Genomic DNA, 18,160 nt, shown 5'->3' on the forward strand with positions numbered 1-18,160 from the left:
TATAGTGTTAGATGAATAGTAGGTTTGATCTTGGAAAGCATACCTCCATAAATATAGCCACGTTCTTGACCTGCTTCTTCGACGCTGTGAGCAGTTCTGCGGGCTCCTTTTCCTGTAGGAAACAAGGCACAAGAACGAAGTACAGCAGCAGAACTTGTGCAATAAAGGACAGTGACCAGCACCAAAGATCCAGCATCAAACGCAAGTCATAGAATTTCTAAGCCAAATCCCATGTCTTATCCAGGCAAACACCATCGGCTACTAAGAAACGTCTACCAAAACACATCAGGGTTCAGTGCCACGGTGCATAGATTAGAATGTCAAGCTGACCACTGGAAAAAAAGAGGGGCTGCGAACGAATCAAAGACTCATTGATGTGTTTGTTCGAATTGATTGCAAGAAGACGTCACAGAAGCGCAACTCAAAACGTCGTCCAGTACCCCCCCCCCCCCCCTGCACAACTACACAGAGAAATACAGTAGAATACTGGTTACCCAAACAATCGATTATTCAAAGTGCCCGCCGGTGTCTAAACTGAGCTGAAGGGAGAAAATGAGTTTCGCTGATTTTCTGCATCCACAGCACCATTGAAGAAAAAGAAGGTGTGCTGTATGCATGGCAGCAGGTTGTCAACATGTATCTCGCTGGATAATTTCGAGGCCGTATCCGAACATAGGTCTCATCCGCACCCCCTGGGGACGGCTGTGCGCCCCGAGGGGTGTGGATATTCAGCACTGTACTGTATACTGTAGTGTCCTGTAGAAATGCCTGTTTCGTGTAGAAGCCTGATTTGAATAGAAGTCTAATTTAGATGATACAATGTCAGCGCATAAGCCTGGTTTTAGTATGACATACATAGAGACACGTGGTTCGAATAGAAGCATGGCACTGATATCGGATTCTACAGGAATAAGCACAGCTTTTATGCGCGACATTAGAGTATGCAGTCCAATAGTGCTGCTTACCTTTGTGAGAACGGTGTCACCAATGAAGAGAGCATAGTTCTCGTCGTCATCCGATGACGAAAGATCGGTCATACCGATGGCGAGATTGAAGACCATACCTGCACGGAATAGAGGGAAGACACGGCGGGAATAGAGAGAACAGCAGAACTGAGAAACGATTCAAGACTGGGCAACGCCGCACGCCTGAAGTAAGGGTAAGATTAACCAGTGTTGGACTTCTACAAAGGCAGTCATGAACGTGCTCAAGTCTGGTCAAACGGGAGTCTTGCTATTGCTGTTGCAATTGAAGCTTCATGAGAGACATGAATACAGCACGGGGTCAGCAGCCAATGAATTTGTGAAGCTTGTGCACATGAATGAGCAATACATCATCCAATGACATGCGCAAGAGAAAGATGAGGCCCTCCCTCTGTCCTGCTTAAATCAACGTTTCCTGTACTCATCCAATCTGTGCAAAGTGGTGAGCACGAGTACATGTTAAGAGTACGATGTATGTGAAGAGTGAACAGTGAAATCGATTATGATGCACGCACCGGCTTTCACTACTGCTTGACACTTTGGACCAATGGTGAGTGACGCTTCCTTGAACTCAATGCCAGTTGCAAACCTGTGCACACGCATGAGACGCATCACGCAGAGAAACAAAGAAAAGCTCACCAAATGCAGAAAGCACCACCCATTCTTAAACCATGCCACATGCGGGCAATGAATTCGGATTAGCACTCACTGATTAAAAATGGGCATACTGGAAGCTAGTCGCAAGAGGAAAACACTGGGTCTGTAATTGCTACTGCGAGGGTCAAAACACAAGCGCTACAACCCAGCCTCTCAGTTGCAATGCCAGTATTTTGACAAAAGTCGTGTGGTCTCAGCCGTTTCATTCTCCTTACTCGTAACAACTTCAACTCTTTTTAAACTCACCAATCCGCAAGCCATTTCAAAAGAGCTTCCACGTTACTGCATGTCCAGGAAGGTGGGGAAACCCCTCATTCGATTCTGTGAATGCAGCCATTGCGCGACATGAGCCGTGACTCGACTCTCGAGCGTCGTAACCCTGGAACTAAAGATCGGAGCACTTCGGCAATTGTTTCGATGGACAGGTGGGGATTTCTCTTCGACCTACATACTTTATTTCTTTGAAAATAACCCAGAAATAACTGAGTTACGATCAATTGGAATATAGAACAGTTTCGATCCCAGGGGAGCGGAAGTTGTAGAGTCCGCACACGAAGGGTAAATACACACAATGCAAGGAGTAAAAACACACACACACACAACAAATCAACAATCTCAACCGAACACATAGTCAACGCACCCAAAGGTTTTCGTCGCGTGCTCTGCTAGAGACTTCTTCTTCGAGCTGAGAAAGTCATATGTCTTGCTGTAGACATCGCAGAGTTTTACGCCTGGAAAAGGAAAACGTAGACGTAAGTTCAAACAATAACATAAATATCGAATTGCTTCACATGCGTAGCATGATGTGGTATTTCCCTCAAAACGAGAACGGATGAGGAAGAGAAGGAAGAGACCTACCTGCCTTTAGCTCCTTTTGTAGTACTTCTTCCGTTTCCAGAAGAATCTTGTAATCCTCTTGCTGTGTCTGGAAGTCACAAGAAAAATAGGCGCAATATCACACATCATGCCTGAGTCTCCACAGAATATCGGTCAGTCATATCCATATGGAGCAGCGAGTCGTGGCATCTAGGGGGACGACACGGGTGATTGTAACACTAAACGATGTGGGTTTTGAACCCTGGGCTGCCTGTTCCAGTTGTCCTTGGGGCAGTGTCGATTGGGCAGGGACGATTTATGCACACTTGCATATGGCATCGCTGGACCGGGTCGCATTTCGGGTTAGCAGGTCAAGGTCGTGATCGCTAGTTGCAGAGACTCCAGACAACGTAGAACGTCCAAATCCGAACACAAATCATTTCGCGCACGGTGATCTTGTGTCGCCTCCCTAGATGCTACAACTCCCTGGTTGAGAGCTTTGGACAATGTCCATCCTAGTCTGCTGTACACTACGTGAAGATACACTGTGCGGGATGAGAATTTCAGGGAACGCAATTGACCTATGGCGGTCAGCTGTAGGGGCAATGAAAGCACAATTTTAAGAACATACCTCGGATGGCTGCACCATCATCGTTCTCACAATGTTGCTGCAGTAAGATCGATAACGTGCGCCCATTTGACAGATAATCGTGTCATACTTCAAGTTCTTGTCATTGCTGTGGAGTGACAAAAAGAGAAGAAAAAGTCAGGCATGCATCACCAACTGACCATGAACAAGGACTGCATGCTGTTTATGCCATTCCGAGCAAACGCCAAGGCCACAGCATCACTGCAGCATGCTGATAATGGGCTCAGCCGCTGTCCCAACGTGTACTCATGCAGACCAAGCAGAAAACCATGAATTGAGAATTGAGAAGACTCAATACACTGTAACAGGCAATTGTAAGTGAGAAAGTCACTTTGAGTGGAAAGCTACTACTTCTCGAAACACTACGCACACAAAACGAGTACTGTATTACGCTGATAGCAGGTCAGCAGTCAGGGACAGGGGAGCCCCAATCAATTTGATAGCCCCAAAGATGAGCAGCTACAACAACCATGCTCTCCGCCAAACCATCTCACCTAACAAGACTGAACTTGAGAGAGTAATCTCCACCGCTCTGGACAATTGGCGAGTAGCATACTTCAACCTACAGGAAAGGCGCAAAGACAAGGAAACACGGTATACAAGTAACCAACACAAACACATAGTGAGATGAGGGAGGGTGGAAGGAAAAGAGGTTGAAAGCAAAGAGATGGAGAAGCAGACACAACAACAGAGCAGAGGAAATAGAGCACACATACATCAACACAGCTTGAACTGAAATTGTGCGATGTACTCACCTCGCTAGGGTCAGCATTGCCAAGCAGCTGCTTGTTTTGGTGAAGGGTCTTCTCAATGCTATTGGCCAGGACGCTGTGCTTCACACGCTGCAGTACAATCGAAAATGATGTGGCAAGTTAGCAACACAACTCCACTGCATGCCATGCACTCAACCAGCCCACAACCGTGACAGCCAAGCCCAATCGCACTCAACGACATTCGGTAGCACCATCAACTTCATTCAAGATCTTGGCGGTTAGCAGCCTACAAGCAATGTCACTGCCTTCTCATCAGGTGGACATGGGAAAAGGGAGACACAATAATCAAGACCGTCTTGCCCAGTGCACAAGTTAAGAGATGTAATTGGCTCTTACCTTTTCCCGGTCCACAATCTTCAAAACCTCGGCCTTGAAGAACTTGCTGAAGACATCCGAAGACAGCTGGCTGCTTTTCTAGAACACATGCACAAGACGGAGGCTATAGTAAGTGAGAGAGTAATAGTGTGTGTGTGTGTGTGTGTGTGTGTGTGTGTGTGTGTGTGTGTGTGTATGTGTGTGCGTGCCAGCTAGTTCGGTTGGTGGGTACATTTATGCCTGATTGTGTTGGTCTGTTGCCAACGAGCTCGGCTATTTGAAGGTGTAATGTTGTACCTGCCACCTGTGTTGGTTCCAGGGTTTATAATCAACTTTATATACTTTCTATTTGAAGTATACATACATGTACCTGATAACCATGGACTGATTCTGGCTAGATTAACTCTTGTGTAATCAATGGTGCTAGTGAAGCTAATATCAGATCCACTCTGATTTAGCCACCCACACTAGTAGCACGTATTACCTTCACTGGGGGCAGGGGTGACTGCAGTTGGATCCCAGGACGGATACCCTGATGCCGTCAATCCTTTTTCTGCACCTTGTCCTCACCCACTTACTGAGGTGTGGTGAGCCCATAAGTGGGATCATTTTCAAGTCCACCCAGAGTTTTGGGGATTTCAGGGGGTGTCGGCCGTTGGGCGGTTCAATAGCCAATCGAGTCATCTTTCCAAGATTCCTTTTGAGTCTCTCTCCCCTCTCCCGGGGAGATCCACGTGACCAGTTTTGGCAGTGTGCAACAAGTACAAGTGTGTGTGTGTGTGTGTGTGTGTGTGTGTGTGTGTGTGTGTGTGTGTGTCATTGGTGTATCCAGAATCGCTCAGTGGAACGAGCACATCACCTCACAGCAGCTGCGGGATCGCTGGGGAGATCCCATCGCGCTATCAGAGAAGATCCGGCATCGGCGCCTCGAATGGCTTGGTCATGTTGTACGCCTTGAACCTGAGCGTGCGCCGCGACAGCTCTTGTTTGGGTCCCTGGAAACGACCCGGCCTGCCTATGGTCCTCGTCGGTGCTGGAAGGACGTGTTGCGTGTTGACCTCCAACATCTTCCAAACTGGTTTGACGTGGCCTCGGAGAGGTCTGAATGGCGCCAGTTTGTGCATGCACCGCCTCCACCGAAGTTAGCACCTGCTCGCGTGGAATGCGCCGTATGCCGCAGAACATTTGCAAAGCCGCACTACATGGCTCGTCACAAGTGTACCGCTGAGAAGAGGATGCCTATCCATCTCCAGCGTGGTGCACTCCAATGCGATCTGCAGCAGATGGTTTGCCAGCGCTGGATCCCGTGCTGTCCACAAGTGCACCCGCAGTACGATCAGCACCCAAGCTTGCCCGCCCTCGTCTAGTCGAGAGTCGATTCTCCTGGACAGTGGCAAACTCCAATGCCCAATGTGCCAACGCCAGTTTTCGCCATCCGGTTTCAAGTGGCACAAATGCAGCCGTGGCAGTCGCCCTACTTGTAAACAGAGGGAAACCTTCGAATATGAGTGCCGTCTCTGCAACAAATGTTTTCGGCTTCCACGAGATCTCAACCGGCATGTGGCTCGCCAGCATGGACTCTCTTACCCTGACTCTGGCTCCCTGTCACAAGGGAGTGACGTGGCCCAATGGGGCAGTCATGCTATAGTAGTACCGTACTGGCAATATATGTTGCCGCAGTGAGGCCATGAAGCGTTACATTGGCACATGTTTGCCGCACGCAGGGCGTTACATGCAAAGTCGCACAGGAGCCGTTACACAGGTTTCTATATTGCCGCAGTCCTTTTTTTGCTATTGCCGCATCACTTTTTTGCTATTGCCGCATCATTTTTTTGCCATTGCCGCATCATTTTTTGCAAACTGCGATGAAAAGATCGCCGCACCCCGCCGGACGCGCGTTACGAACTCAACGAAAATTTGTCGCACTAGCCTGGTCGCGCGTTACGCCGCACCCCCCTGCGTTACGCGTTACGCGGCAACATATATTGCCAGTACGGTAGTAGTAGAAGTAGTTTTTTTTTTGTTACACTGGTGTGCGGATGGAGATTTTGCTCCTCCGCAGTTTTTCTAATTGCTTTATCCACTATCCCAGCCAACCGTTTATTAACCTACTTCATTACTTTCTTCTAGGCTTCAGGAGTCGGCACCAGTAGTTTTCACCGCTGTGGAGTTGCCCAGTCCGCTATTCCTCCCTCCAGCTGGTTTTCTTGATACCTGGCGAGCCGGCCATTGTGCTGTAGTTTCGGGTCGCTTTCGACGCCTTCGCCTTTGGCCTAGGATGAGCTGGCTTGCTGTGCTGTGCTTCGCGGCTGGGTGCTTTCCCGCGTGGTCTGTGACGACTGACGCATGACGTGCGGGGTGCTTTTCACACCTCACGTCTCTTCGCGCCTTCTTCTGGCCGTGCAAGTGTATGCACTGTAACTGAAGTCTGCAGCTGTCTATCTATGAGCCCAGCCCAGCACGGCGTCCTTCAGGGTCGCACGTCTGGCCCACGTGTTAGCTGCTTGTCTGCAGCCGCCATTCCCCTGTTATGTCGTCTCAGTCGCGCAGGGGAGGTAACAGCAAGCGCTTGTGCTGTTCCTGCAGTAGGTCATCGGGCACGTGCCGCTCTTGCTCCTGCAACGCAGCAGGACGATGCTGTGTAGACTGCTACCCTGGCAGGGACCAGAGATGCACAAATTTCGGATACTAATCTGAGCGTTACTGTTGTCACTGGCGGTGCTGCTGGGGAGCGTTCGCTGCCTGATGCACCACCCGAATCAGTACCGGGGTGGGTGCCTCGCAGAGGGCGGAATACTTCGGTTTCCAGACCCCAGTCGTCGGCCATGGAACGTTCCCGTGCAGCATTGCACCCTGGAGCCGCGAGTTCTATGCAATCTTCTCAATCTGTTGCTGCTGCTTCATCCATGCAGCCCCTGCGGGTGGATCTGCCTGCTCTCGCGTGCTCGGAGACGGCTTCAATTGACGCTACTGGCCCACTGTCCGCAGGTGCTTCTGCTGATTGTGCTGAGGAGTCACGGGAGTTACGTGTTGACCTCCCTCCGGTCCGTAGTTCTGGAAATAATAGTACCACGGTCCAGCAACCAACCAATATTGACGCCGAGCCCGTTGAAAATGAATGTGGTTTCTGGTCATTGCCGGATGGCGACATCACCCAGCTTATGGATAGTGCCTATGTCGAGGTGATTAAATGGAAAAGGAATACATTTATTGTACCTTTTGGCGATGAATTGGCTCGGTTAATCGGTCTGTTTAGCGACGGATCTGAAGCCAGAGCATTTGCGTGGTCGGCTGTGGTTGTTGCGGGCCATTTGCTTTTGCAGCGCCCATTTGGCACCTCATCTGCCACTGACAACAAGGAGTTTCTTCGCAAGCGCCTAACCTTGTGGAAATCAGGCAATTTGATGGCTTTGCTCCGCAAGGCACGCTGTATCCAAGCCCATTTGCCTTTAGTCACACACGAGCGTACTCAGTCTCGGTCGGAGCTGGACGGCGTTGAGTTTGCCAAGATGGTGTATGGCGAGAGAATTGGTACAGCCACCCATTATCTAGAAGACAATGGTGGTGGGTGCGTTCTTCCTTTGGACCAGGAGATCAACGGGAGATCGGTTCTCGATGTCCTGAGGGAAAAACACCCGGATCTTGTGGACAGTGATGAGAGTGTTCTGTTGGATGACGAGCTGATAGTTCCGGAGAGTGTGCTGTATGAAGGCATAACAGCGGCCCGTATCCGGAAGTCATGCATGGCGATGAAAGGCGCAGCAGGTCCCTCTGGCCTTGATTCAGCTGCCTGGCGACGCAAGGTCTCCATGTTCAAGGCACCGTCCAATGCTTTATGCTCGGCTCTGGCTCGTGCTGCCAAGTGTTTATGTACTGAGGTTCTTGAGTCAAAACATCTCCGGGCGTTTTTGGCCGCTCGTCTTATCCCTCTGGATAAGCAGCCAGGCGTGAGGCCAATCGCCATTGGCGAGGTGTTTCGGCGCATAATCGGGAAAGCGATCATGTCCGTCATTGAGAGTGATGTGACAGCTATCACTGCTCCTCTCCAACTCTGTGTGGGAGTTCCTTCTGCGTGCGAGGTGGGAATTCAGGCTTTGTCCAGTCTGTACGGCCGGGAGAGCACTGACGCCGTTCTACTTGTTGATGCCTCAAATGCATTCAACGCAGTGAACAGGGCTGTGGCATTGCACAATATTCCCCGGATATGTCCTGCTGCCGGACGTGTGTTCATCAACACGTACCAAAGCGACATCCCACTTCTCCTGGACGGTGGTGAAGTGATCCAGTCGAGAGAGGGTACTTGTCAAGGCGACCCATTAGCGATGGCCTTCTACGCTTTGGCCCTGATTCCCCTCGTTCGGCATTTGCAGGAGGTCTGCCCCTCTGCGGGACAAGTGTGGTACGCCGATGATGACGCTGCTGCAGACAAGGTGCCGGCGTTGCTGTCGTACTGGCAGGTGATATTCGATGTCGGTCCAAAGTATGGGTATTATCCTAACCCGAAGAAGACCATTCTCCTGGCAAAGCCCAATCTAGCTCTTCGTGCCGAGGAGGCATTTGCCGGGACCGGTGTTTCGGTTCACACAGACGGTGTTCGATATCTCGGAGGAGCTGTCGGCACTCAAGAATTTTGTGACAATTTTGTTCGTGAGCGTGTGGTGAATTGGGCTGGCCTCATTCAGCGCTTGTCCACGGTTGCCATGACGCAGCCCCAGGCTGCTTATCACCTGTTCATCTCATCCCTTCAGTCAAGGTGGACCTTCCTCCAGAGAGTTATTGCTGCCGACCCCCAATTGTTTGGGCCCCTGGAGACAGTCATTGTCCAGAGTCTTCTCCCTGCTTTAACGGGTCACACTCTGCCTGTTGAGGGTGATCTCAGGAAATTGTTGTCCCTGCCCGTGAAGTTGGGTGGTTTGGCAGTCGGCATATCCGGTCAGCGAGCGGAGGCAGAGCATCAGCTGTGCCGTGTGTCAACTGAGCCGATGGTCCAGTCTGTGATATCTCATGCCCCTGGTCCTGCTGCAGTCATCGCATCCTGCAGGACTCTTGCTTCTGCGGCGCGCACAGAGCGTCGTACTCAGCAGCAATCCGTTCTGACCAGCATCAAGCCCTCTCTGCCGGACCAGCAGCGGCTTCTGGTCGAGGTTGCCGGCGATGGTGGCGTATCAACTTGGCTAGGTACCACGCCCACGGTCTTAACTCCAAGCAGCATTTTCAACAAAAATGACTTTCGGGACGCTTTGTGTCTGCGCTATGGTTTGGCTCTGGGTAGTGTGCCTTCATTGTGCGTCTGTGGTCGTGACATGACGACTCATCACGCATTCACGTGCCCCAGCGGAGGGTATCCTACACAGCGCCATAACCAGTTGCGGGACCTCTTTGCCGACACGCTGGCAGAAGTGGTGTGTGACGTGGAGACTGAGCCCCCACTGGCTCCATTGCAGGGTGAGGCTGTGTCAGACAACACTGCCGATGGCACTCGTGTGGATGTTCGGGCTTGTGGCTTCTGGGCGCGGCAGCAAAATGCCTTTTTCGATGTTCGGGTTACTCACCCAAGGCCATCTTTGCTGTCGCGATCACAAGTAATGAGCCAATTGGCTGATCACGAGCGCCAGAAGAAGCGTCAATATGCCGACCGTATCAATAGGGTTGATCGTGGATCGTTCACGCCCCTTGTGTTCGTCACGAATGGCATGTGCAGCACGGAGACCACTGTTTTCCTGCACACTTTGGCTGCGCGAATTCACGACCGTCATCGCGACCTACCGTATTCCCTGCTTGTGCGGCAATTGCGCTCGAGGATAAGTTTGTGCCTTGTGCGATGGCAGATTACCTGCCTTCGTGGTGCCCGTGCGTCGTACGTCAAGAGACATGCTGGTGGCGGCGCTCATAGCTTCGTCATGGAGTGCCGGGCCCATGCTCATCTTTTGACCTGACTGTGACCATCAATGTTCTTTTCACATGGATTGATTTTATTTATTACTTCACACCAGATCCATTTTTTGTTATTATTTTGTTTGTTTTTGTTTTGTTGTTTGTTTGAATGTTTTGCTTTGATCTACTGTGGCAACGTGCTGACTGTGTTTTATCCATGTTAGGGTGGGGGCTATTTGATCGCGGCTTTTTAGTGGTTTTCATTTCATGTTTTTCAATGTGTGAGACTTCATTCACTATTTTTCTCTTTCTCTTCTTTTTTGAATTTGGGTGTCTCTCGCATACTTTCATTTGCTGTTGCTTTGTACCTTCTCTTTGATGGTTTCTGTTGCTCATTTGGATTGAAATAAAAACGATTCCCCTAGTAGTAGTAGTAGTAGTAGTAGTAGTAGCAGTAGTAGTAGTAGTAGTAGTAGTAGTAGTAGTAGTAGTAGTAGTAGTAGTAGTAGTAGTAGTAGTGTGTGTGTGTGTGCGAGTGTGTGTGTGTGTGTGTGTGTGTGTGTGTGTGTGTGTGTGTGTGTGTGTGTGTGTGTGTGTGTGTGTGTGTGTGTGTGTGTGTGTGTGTGTGTGTGTGTGTGTGTGTGTGTGTGTGTGTGTGTGTGTGTGTGTGTGTGTGTGTGTGTGTGGTATCTCTGTGTGTGTGGTGTGTGTGATGTGAGTGTGTGTGATGTGTGTGTGTGTGTGTGTGGTGTGTGTATGGTGTGGGTGCACGCGTGTGTGGTTTCAACTGGTTTGTATTGAAGAAAGGACACCTATGCTTCTCTTCAATGCTCATAGAGTTCCACTCTCCTCAGACCACTATCAGGGACACAGCTGGTCCCCCTTTTAGGGGGGGGGGGGGGGCAAGGTCGAATATGTGTAGGTTGGCTGGTGCATGTATTTATGGTCGTTACGTGGATGCTGAACCTAGGTCGAAATTTGGGGGGGGAGGGAGTGTGCACGTGCCTACTCCCCCCCCCCCCCCCCCCCATGCGGCCTACGCGCCTGACTATTTCTGCTCACATTGGCAGGCTGGGCAATACAAGACTAGCACTTTGTACACCAGAGTGTTCTGGACAGGAGACTAACCTTCATAGTTTGCAGCTCCGCTGAATCTTTAGGTGCAATGATATACGCCAAGTGAGCGCTCTCATCCACCTGAACAAGACAGGACACCAGAAATCAAGACGAGAACAGGTGAAACAGAGCGCATGAAAACTGGCCTTGATGCAGATACCATTGCACCTTTGAGTGAGATACGGGTTATGGCTACTAAATCTGCTACCAAGAGACGGGGACGACAGTGCTTACTGACTGCCTCCTACATATCCTGGTGGTCCGGGACCTGGCTCTGCCCATAACTTTTGAAATGTCCGTAACTCCGAATCACATACATATTGATGCGGAAAGGCCATAGGTATGACATGTGACACACTATTTCCACAAAAAGTGACAAAAGGAGTTGTAATATTTCCACCGGAACTCGCCCAAAGGGTGCCCGGTAGACCGAAGTGCCGGTAAATCCGGGGTGGGGATAACCGAGGTATTCTGATCTATCTGTGAGGGTTGCAGTCACAGGTAAACTGACCCAGCACACTGTACAGGCAATGGCGACCAGTTTCTAAACAAGTCCCAAACGATGGCGGCCATGAGAACCGGAGGAGTGGGATATTTGCAGAAACTTCTCCAAACCTCCACTGTCTACCTTACCGTCTCTAGGCCTGACCCACTTATAGCCTTCTGCCACTCGGGCACAAAGTCTCCTCCAAACTTGTCCTTTGCGAGGATTCCAAGACGCTTCCCCTGAAGAAAACACACCGCAGCGGCAGCAAACGATCACAGGAAGAGTCAAGCATACGCATAGCCGTACCATGCCAATCATCATCACTTTCATCCAACAAGGGAGTTGTATAGACAAAAGGAGAGGACACAACACTAATTTCCATGGAATTTTTTAGTAGCATCAGCATCAGCAAGCACAGAGCCTAAATTCTGACCTGCAGTGTGCAATGCAAAGAAGCAAGTAGGCACGTGACCTGCACACATACATGTAATGGTGAAAGGATAAAGAACAAAATCACCATGATACCACAAACTTTAACTCACATTCTTGCTGTCCTTGACTTGTGAAAAGATATCAGCAAAACTGCCAGAGTTGTCTTCCTGTATCATTGAGAGGGTAGTAAATACGCAGAGACACAGAGAACACCGCAGTCCACTGTTTCATTTGCAGTTGACAACACAGTAGTACCACACACAAGGGGAAAATAGGATTATGTACTGGTAGTCAACCTGGGTGTATTTCAGAACGTTAAAACAAGGAATACAGACACGTCACGCAGATTCGCCCTTGCTCTGGACGTGTCTTCAACGCATTGCCCATAGAGTGCGCTATCATCCAGTGCCCTGACCAGCAATTTCCTCTGAGACTTCATAAAATTGCACAGAAAGATGAGAGCCAACGAACAAAATGCATCATGTCCGGACAACTTGCCTTGCTGCGTAAAACAAGCGACACCTTGACGGAATCCAACTTCTCTAGCGGCTGCATAAAGGACAACTTCTTCTTGCTAGCTATGACGGTGAAGAACTTGGGGCCGATGACAATCAATGTATCTGTTAGCTCATAGCCAAGCAGCCATGTCTAGCCACCATGGTATGGGAATAGAAGCACACAGCACAAGGAGGAAAGTCAAGAAACGTTCGACATGCAGGCCAAGTGTTGAGGATAGAAAGGAAAATACTGCACAACACATAAAGCAACACAAGAAAACACAACGCAGCAGCAGCCACTTGCATATCTGGGCACAAGTATCAGACTTTGACAACAAGGCTGTCAGCGTTGAATGGTGCTCAGCAAGCTAAACAAATAGGGTGAATAAGTACGGAAAGAGAGAGAGAGAAAGAGAGAGAGAGAGAGAGAGAGAGAGAGAGAGAGAGAGAGAGAGAGAGAGAGAGAGAGAGAGAGAGAGAGAGAGGCGGCTACCTGCAGTGCAGTTGACTTGGAGTACATGATATCTTCACTGGAGCCCACCAGAGCACATAGTGCATCACAAGCAAATGTGTCATTCTAACAGCAGAACAAAAACACACATCACCAAATAAAAGATTTTTAGATTTCACAAAGCTATAGGTTCAGGAGAACACCCAACCTTCTTTTTCCAACTACATTGCTACGGACAATACATGTATCTATATGATAGGATCAGAGGTCACTTTTGCTGCGGCAACACACAGATATCAAGAGTACATAACCCCCAAGAGTGCGCAACTCCAGCTAGCTATGGGGTCTGCGATGGCAGAACTTCACATCACGTGGTGAGCCCGTACACCTTATTCGCAGCATGTGCATGATAGATCCAGGGTTTTATAGCATGTCACGCGAGGGTTGTCTGTACGACAGCCAATCAGCGGACGCCATGAGCGTGCAGGTATTTTTCATGTATTGCCCGTTCAGGCGGGCAGTAACTTTCTGTGTATTGCCCGTTGAATCAGAACACTCTGCAAATGCCCATTCGTCAGTTGAGTCCTTCGCTTCTCCGAAACAGGTTGTCGTTCTGGTGTGATCGACGGTAGATGGACAAAATCGCCATCAGACACACAAATCATCCAAAGAAGCAACAGGCTCGAAAAAAATGGAGGCCTCTACTGGCAAAGAGCATGTACAGAAGAATCTGATTCAACGGTCAATACACAAAAAAATTACTGCCTACCTGTCGTTCTTTGCGAGGTTGGCTGTAAGTCCAAGTCACCAAGAAGTAAAGGTGCCAGTTTTAAATGGACTGTTTGTAGTGTAAAGTACCACGAGAGTGCCCACCATGTACCATCTCGTCCTTTCGTGGTCGTATTGTGGAGGTAGTGTTCTGTCTGTAGGTCATGCGACACGAACCTTGTACACACATCGCACGTAGTACAGCCAATCCGTACTCAATTTACTAGTACCTTCGAGCGGACACGAGCTCCACACAAAACCTGCTGAGTGCGGCCTTACTACACTAAGGTTCTCACACCGTATAAATTCCGTTGCACTCTGCCATACGATTTTCCTTTCCCTGGCTGTAAAATCAAGGCGGGCCGGGCGCTCTCGCAAGACGGCGCTCTCGCGGTACTTTACGGTACTTTCACTCGCCAAAATCGTACAAAGTCGTGTGTACGGGTAGGTTATATAAGCCACACTTTAAACACCAGTAATTCACCCAACAAATGTCGGTGCTGTAGTATGAACTCTTTTACGCACTTTACTTGTATGCATGCACGTGCCGTTGCGATACGTGTTCACGCCCGCCACGTGGTCTTTACACTCCGAGCATGCAGGCCCCTCAGGTACGCATGCGAGGAACTGATCATGCTTGTTCTGGTTTTCGGGAGTTAGGAGTTTGTTGGCAAGAAATGAAGTAGAAGCCTTTTCGGTGTGTGTAGTTCTGTTGTTGTCGGACCTGGATGGTTGCTGTGCGATACACCCAAAACATGGTGGCAGCGGTGTTCTCGCGGTGCTAGCTTTCGGTTTTCTGTCTCCGTTTTCCGCGGATGGGTCCAAAAAAATCCAAGCCTCACGTCACGAAAGTAAATCCACCTCGTCCAGGTACCATGAGTTCTGACAACTCGGAGTCTCAAGCTTCTACCTCCGCCGCAACTGCCTCTGCCGCAACTGCCTCCGCCAGTCCGGCCGTAGATATCTCCGCGTTCTCGCAGCTGCCTCAGCTCCTGCAGGCTCTGATACAGCAACAGCAACAGCAGCAGCAACACCTCCAGCAGCAGACCACCGTTTCGACTGCTCTACTTCAGCATCTGTCTCAGCCGAGTCAGCCTCCCGCTCCGGCTTCTCCCGGGAATTTTCCCAAATTACAGCCTTTGGAGGACACCAACGATGCGGAGGCTTGGTTCCTTACCGCCGAACGCCTGCTCATTGGTTACGGCGTGCCTCCCGATCGGCGAGCCTTGGCGATCGTACCCCACCTCAAGGGCAAAGCTCGCAGTGCTTACAATAATCTTCCCGTGGGTGACTCGAAGGATTTCGTTCTCATCAGAACTGCAGTACTCGCGCGTTTCCGATTGGACGCGGAGGAGTATCGCCTGAAGTTCAGGTCCATAAATTTGTCCTCGCCTGGCGAGACGTACATGGAACTCCTGGTGTGCTGCAATCGTGGCCGCACCTAAGTACAACGGCACGGTACGCATCTGTGCTGATCTGAAACCTCTGAACGAAGCCGTCCGACGGTCACACCATCAGCTGCCAACAGTAGACGAAACTCTTGGCCAAATCGGCGACTCAACGGTGTTCACGAAGCTCGATGCCAACAGCGGGTTTTGGCAGATCCCGCTGGACAGTCCCTCCCAGCTTCTAACCACCTTCATCACCCCCGCTGGTCGGTTTTGTTACACGAAGTTGCCGTTCGGCATTTCCTCTACGCCTGAGATATTCCAGCAGCGCATGTCGAAGATCCTGGCTGGCCTGGAGGGTGTGGTCTGCCAAATGGACGACATCCTCGTCCATGGCCGCACTCGTGCCGAGCATGATAGTCGGCTCTACGCGGTGCTCCGCACATGGTGGATGCAGGGCTCACCCTCAATCCGTCGAAGGGTGAGTTCACCGCCTCTGACCTGTCCTTCTTGGGAGTGCGGCTCACTGCTGCCGGCATTCAACCAGGTGACAGCAAGTCCTCTGCTATCCAGCGCTTCCGTCAGCCTGCAACCGTCTCAGACGTCCGCAGGTTCATGGGTCTGGCGAACCAACTGGGAAAGTTCTCTCCCAATCTCGCCGCCCTCAGCCAGCCACTGCGAGAGCTGTTGTCCAAAGGTCGCGCATGGACTTGGGATCAACCACAGCAGGCAGCCTTCGACAACATCAAGGCAGAGCTCTGCAAGCCAGCCTGTCTGCAGCGCTACGACCCCAACTACGACACCAAACTATCTGCCGACGCCTCATCCTATGGCCTCGGTGCCGTGCTCTACCAGCGCCGGTCCTCAGATGTTGAGTGGCGTCCCGTCGCTTGCGCATCCCGGTCTCTCACATCGGCCGAGCGCAACTACGCCCAAATCGAAAAGGAAGCTCTCGCGATCACTTGGGCTGTTTCCCGCTTTGACATTTACCTGCTTGGCATGGCGTGCTTCCTCATCGAGACGGATCATAAGCCTCTCGTACCTCTTCTCAGCACGAAGCGCCCACACGATCTCCCAGCGAGAGTCCTGCGCTTCCGACTCCGCCTGGCACGATATCACTACCAGATCATTCACGTTCCAGGGAGCTACCTCACCAGCGCCGACGCTCTCTCACGCGCCCCTCAAGACGACTCCCCGAGTCGGGATGACATCACCATTCAGGCTGAGTGTGACGTGTTCGCTGCTATCGCAGTCGAGAATCTAGCCGATCAGACCGTCCCGACGCAGCAGGTTAGAGACGCCCAGCAACAGGACGCTACATGTCAGCAACTGCGAACCCTCATCCTCGACGGCTGGCCCGCCGCTATCCGCGATGTACCGCAGCCCCTCCGTGAGTTCTGGCCTGTCCGCTCTGACCTCGTCCTGCTCGATGGCCTGATTATGAAAGGCTCCCGGATCTATATTCCCCAGTGCTTGGTGGACGATACTCTTCAGCGTCTTCACGCCGGTCACCAGGGCGTCACCCGTACAACCCAACGCGCCACAGTGTCAGTCTGGTTTCCTGGCATCACCGCACGCATTAAGGCTCTCGTGCAAGATTGTAGCACTTGCAAGGCCTTCCGCCCGCCGCCGGTCGAGCCACTGCTCGCTCACCCCACACAACCTCGCGCGTGGCACACCATTGGCGTGGACCTCTGCCAGCTCGACCGCGCTCAGTACCTGGTGGTGGTGGACTATTATTCCCGCTATCCAGAAATTGCGTCCCTCACTTCCACGACATCAGCACGGATCATCGACCATCTCCACTCAATCTTCGCCCGACATGGCATTCCAGCAGTCCTTCGATCGGACAACGGTCCCTAGTTCTCGTCCGCTGAGTTTGCCCGGTTTGCAACCAGGGCCGGCTTCCATCACATCACGAGTAGCCCTCACTACGCACAGTCAAACGGCGAGGTTGAGCGTGCCGTCCGCACCGTGAAGGTGTTCCTGAAGAAGTCCGCCTCAGCAGCTGACTTGTATGATGCCTTGCTGGCATATCGGTCGACACCCCTCAGTTTCGCGCCGTACAGCCCGGCTGAGCTACTCATGGGTCGCCGCCTCGCAACGCCGGTTCCATCACAGTCAGCCCAGCTCCAGCCCAGCTCAGTGGACACGGATGCCTTCCGTGCAACCGACACAGCGCAACGCCAGAAGTCCGGAGCTCAGTACAACCTGCGGCACAGAGCGACTATCCTGCCCGCTCTCCCCCCAGGCGCGGCCGTGATCGATGTTTCGACTCCAGGTCGCCGGGAGAGGGGTACAGTGGTAGCAAGATCAGCTGAACCCCGATCCTACATAATCCAGTTGTCATCCGGACAAGTACGACGAACCCGGCATCACCTGATCGCTATCTGACTCTCTCTCTCTTCCTGTCACTTTCTCACTGTGTGTTCGAGCACGTATGCACGTGCGTTTGTGTGTGCGTGCCGATATGTGTCTGTCTTTCTCTCGCTTTCTCTCTATTCCTATTGCTACTTCGAAGTAGTACCTTTACGCAGCTGAATAGTAGGCTTTGACTCCTCACGCTCTGGTTGGGCGATCCTGGATTAGGACGCTACTCTCAACCTCCTATTTCCGGGTCGCTCAATCATAACGCATTGCAAGAGTCCTTGTTCTCTCATGTGTATTGGCCCGTCGTCTTACTCAGTATTGTTTCTACCGTTCCGCATGTTTTTCGCTTTCCCATCTTTAGTTCCTCTAGTTCCCCGGAGGGGGGAGATGAAGTATGAACTCTTTTACGCACTTTACTTGTATGCATGCACGTGCCGTTGCGACACGTGTTCACGCCCGCCATGTGGTCTTTACACTCCGAGCATGCAGGCCCCTCAGGTACGCATGCGAGGAACTGATCATGCTTGTTCTGGTTTTCGGGAGTTAGGAGTTTGTTGGCACGATATGAAGTAGAAGCCTTTTCG

At 51.2% G+C, this 18,160-nt stretch overlaps 1 protein-coding gene across 2 annotated transcripts in view; it reads right to left on the reverse strand.

Annotated features, from left to right (window-relative positions):
- The window catches only part of LOC135815933 (FACT complex subunit SPT16-like), a 34,250-nt gene that overhangs the window by 14,615 nt on the left and 1,475 nt on the right, over positions 1–18,160 (reverse strand). The window contains exons 2-15 of one of the 2 annotated variants that reach the window (XM_065329287.1): positions 13,093–13,176; positions 12,601–12,750; positions 12,213–12,269; positions 11,817–11,909; positions 11,196–11,264; positions 4,215–4,292; positions 3,861–3,947; positions 3,600–3,667; positions 3,088–3,193; positions 2,499–2,565; positions 2,281–2,371; positions 1,499–1,572; positions 966–1,063; positions 44–112 (exon numbers count right to left, since the gene is read on the reverse strand). In XM_065329287.1, coding sequence (XP_065185359.1) covers positions 44–112; positions 966–1,063; positions 1,499–1,572; positions 2,281–2,371; positions 2,499–2,565; positions 3,088–3,193; positions 3,600–3,667; positions 3,861–3,947; positions 4,215–4,292; positions 11,196–11,264; positions 11,817–11,909; positions 12,213–12,269; positions 12,601–12,750; positions 13,093–13,176 — 1,191 coding nt within the window. Of the gene's footprint in view, positions 1–43; positions 113–965; positions 1,064–1,498; positions 1,573–2,280; positions 2,372–2,498; positions 2,566–3,087; positions 3,194–3,599; positions 3,668–3,860; positions 3,948–4,214; positions 4,293–11,195; positions 11,265–11,816; positions 11,910–12,212; positions 12,270–12,596; positions 12,751–13,092; positions 13,177–18,160 lie in introns of both variants that reach the window. The other variant, XM_065329288.1, reaches the window with a different exon arrangement.

The sequence above is a fragment of the Sycon ciliatum genome, chromosome 4, assembly GCF_964019385.1.
Source record: "Sycon ciliatum chromosome 4, ocSycCili1.1, whole genome shotgun sequence".
NCBI lineage: Eukaryota > Metazoa > Porifera > Calcarea > Leucosolenida > Sycettidae > Sycon > Sycon ciliatum.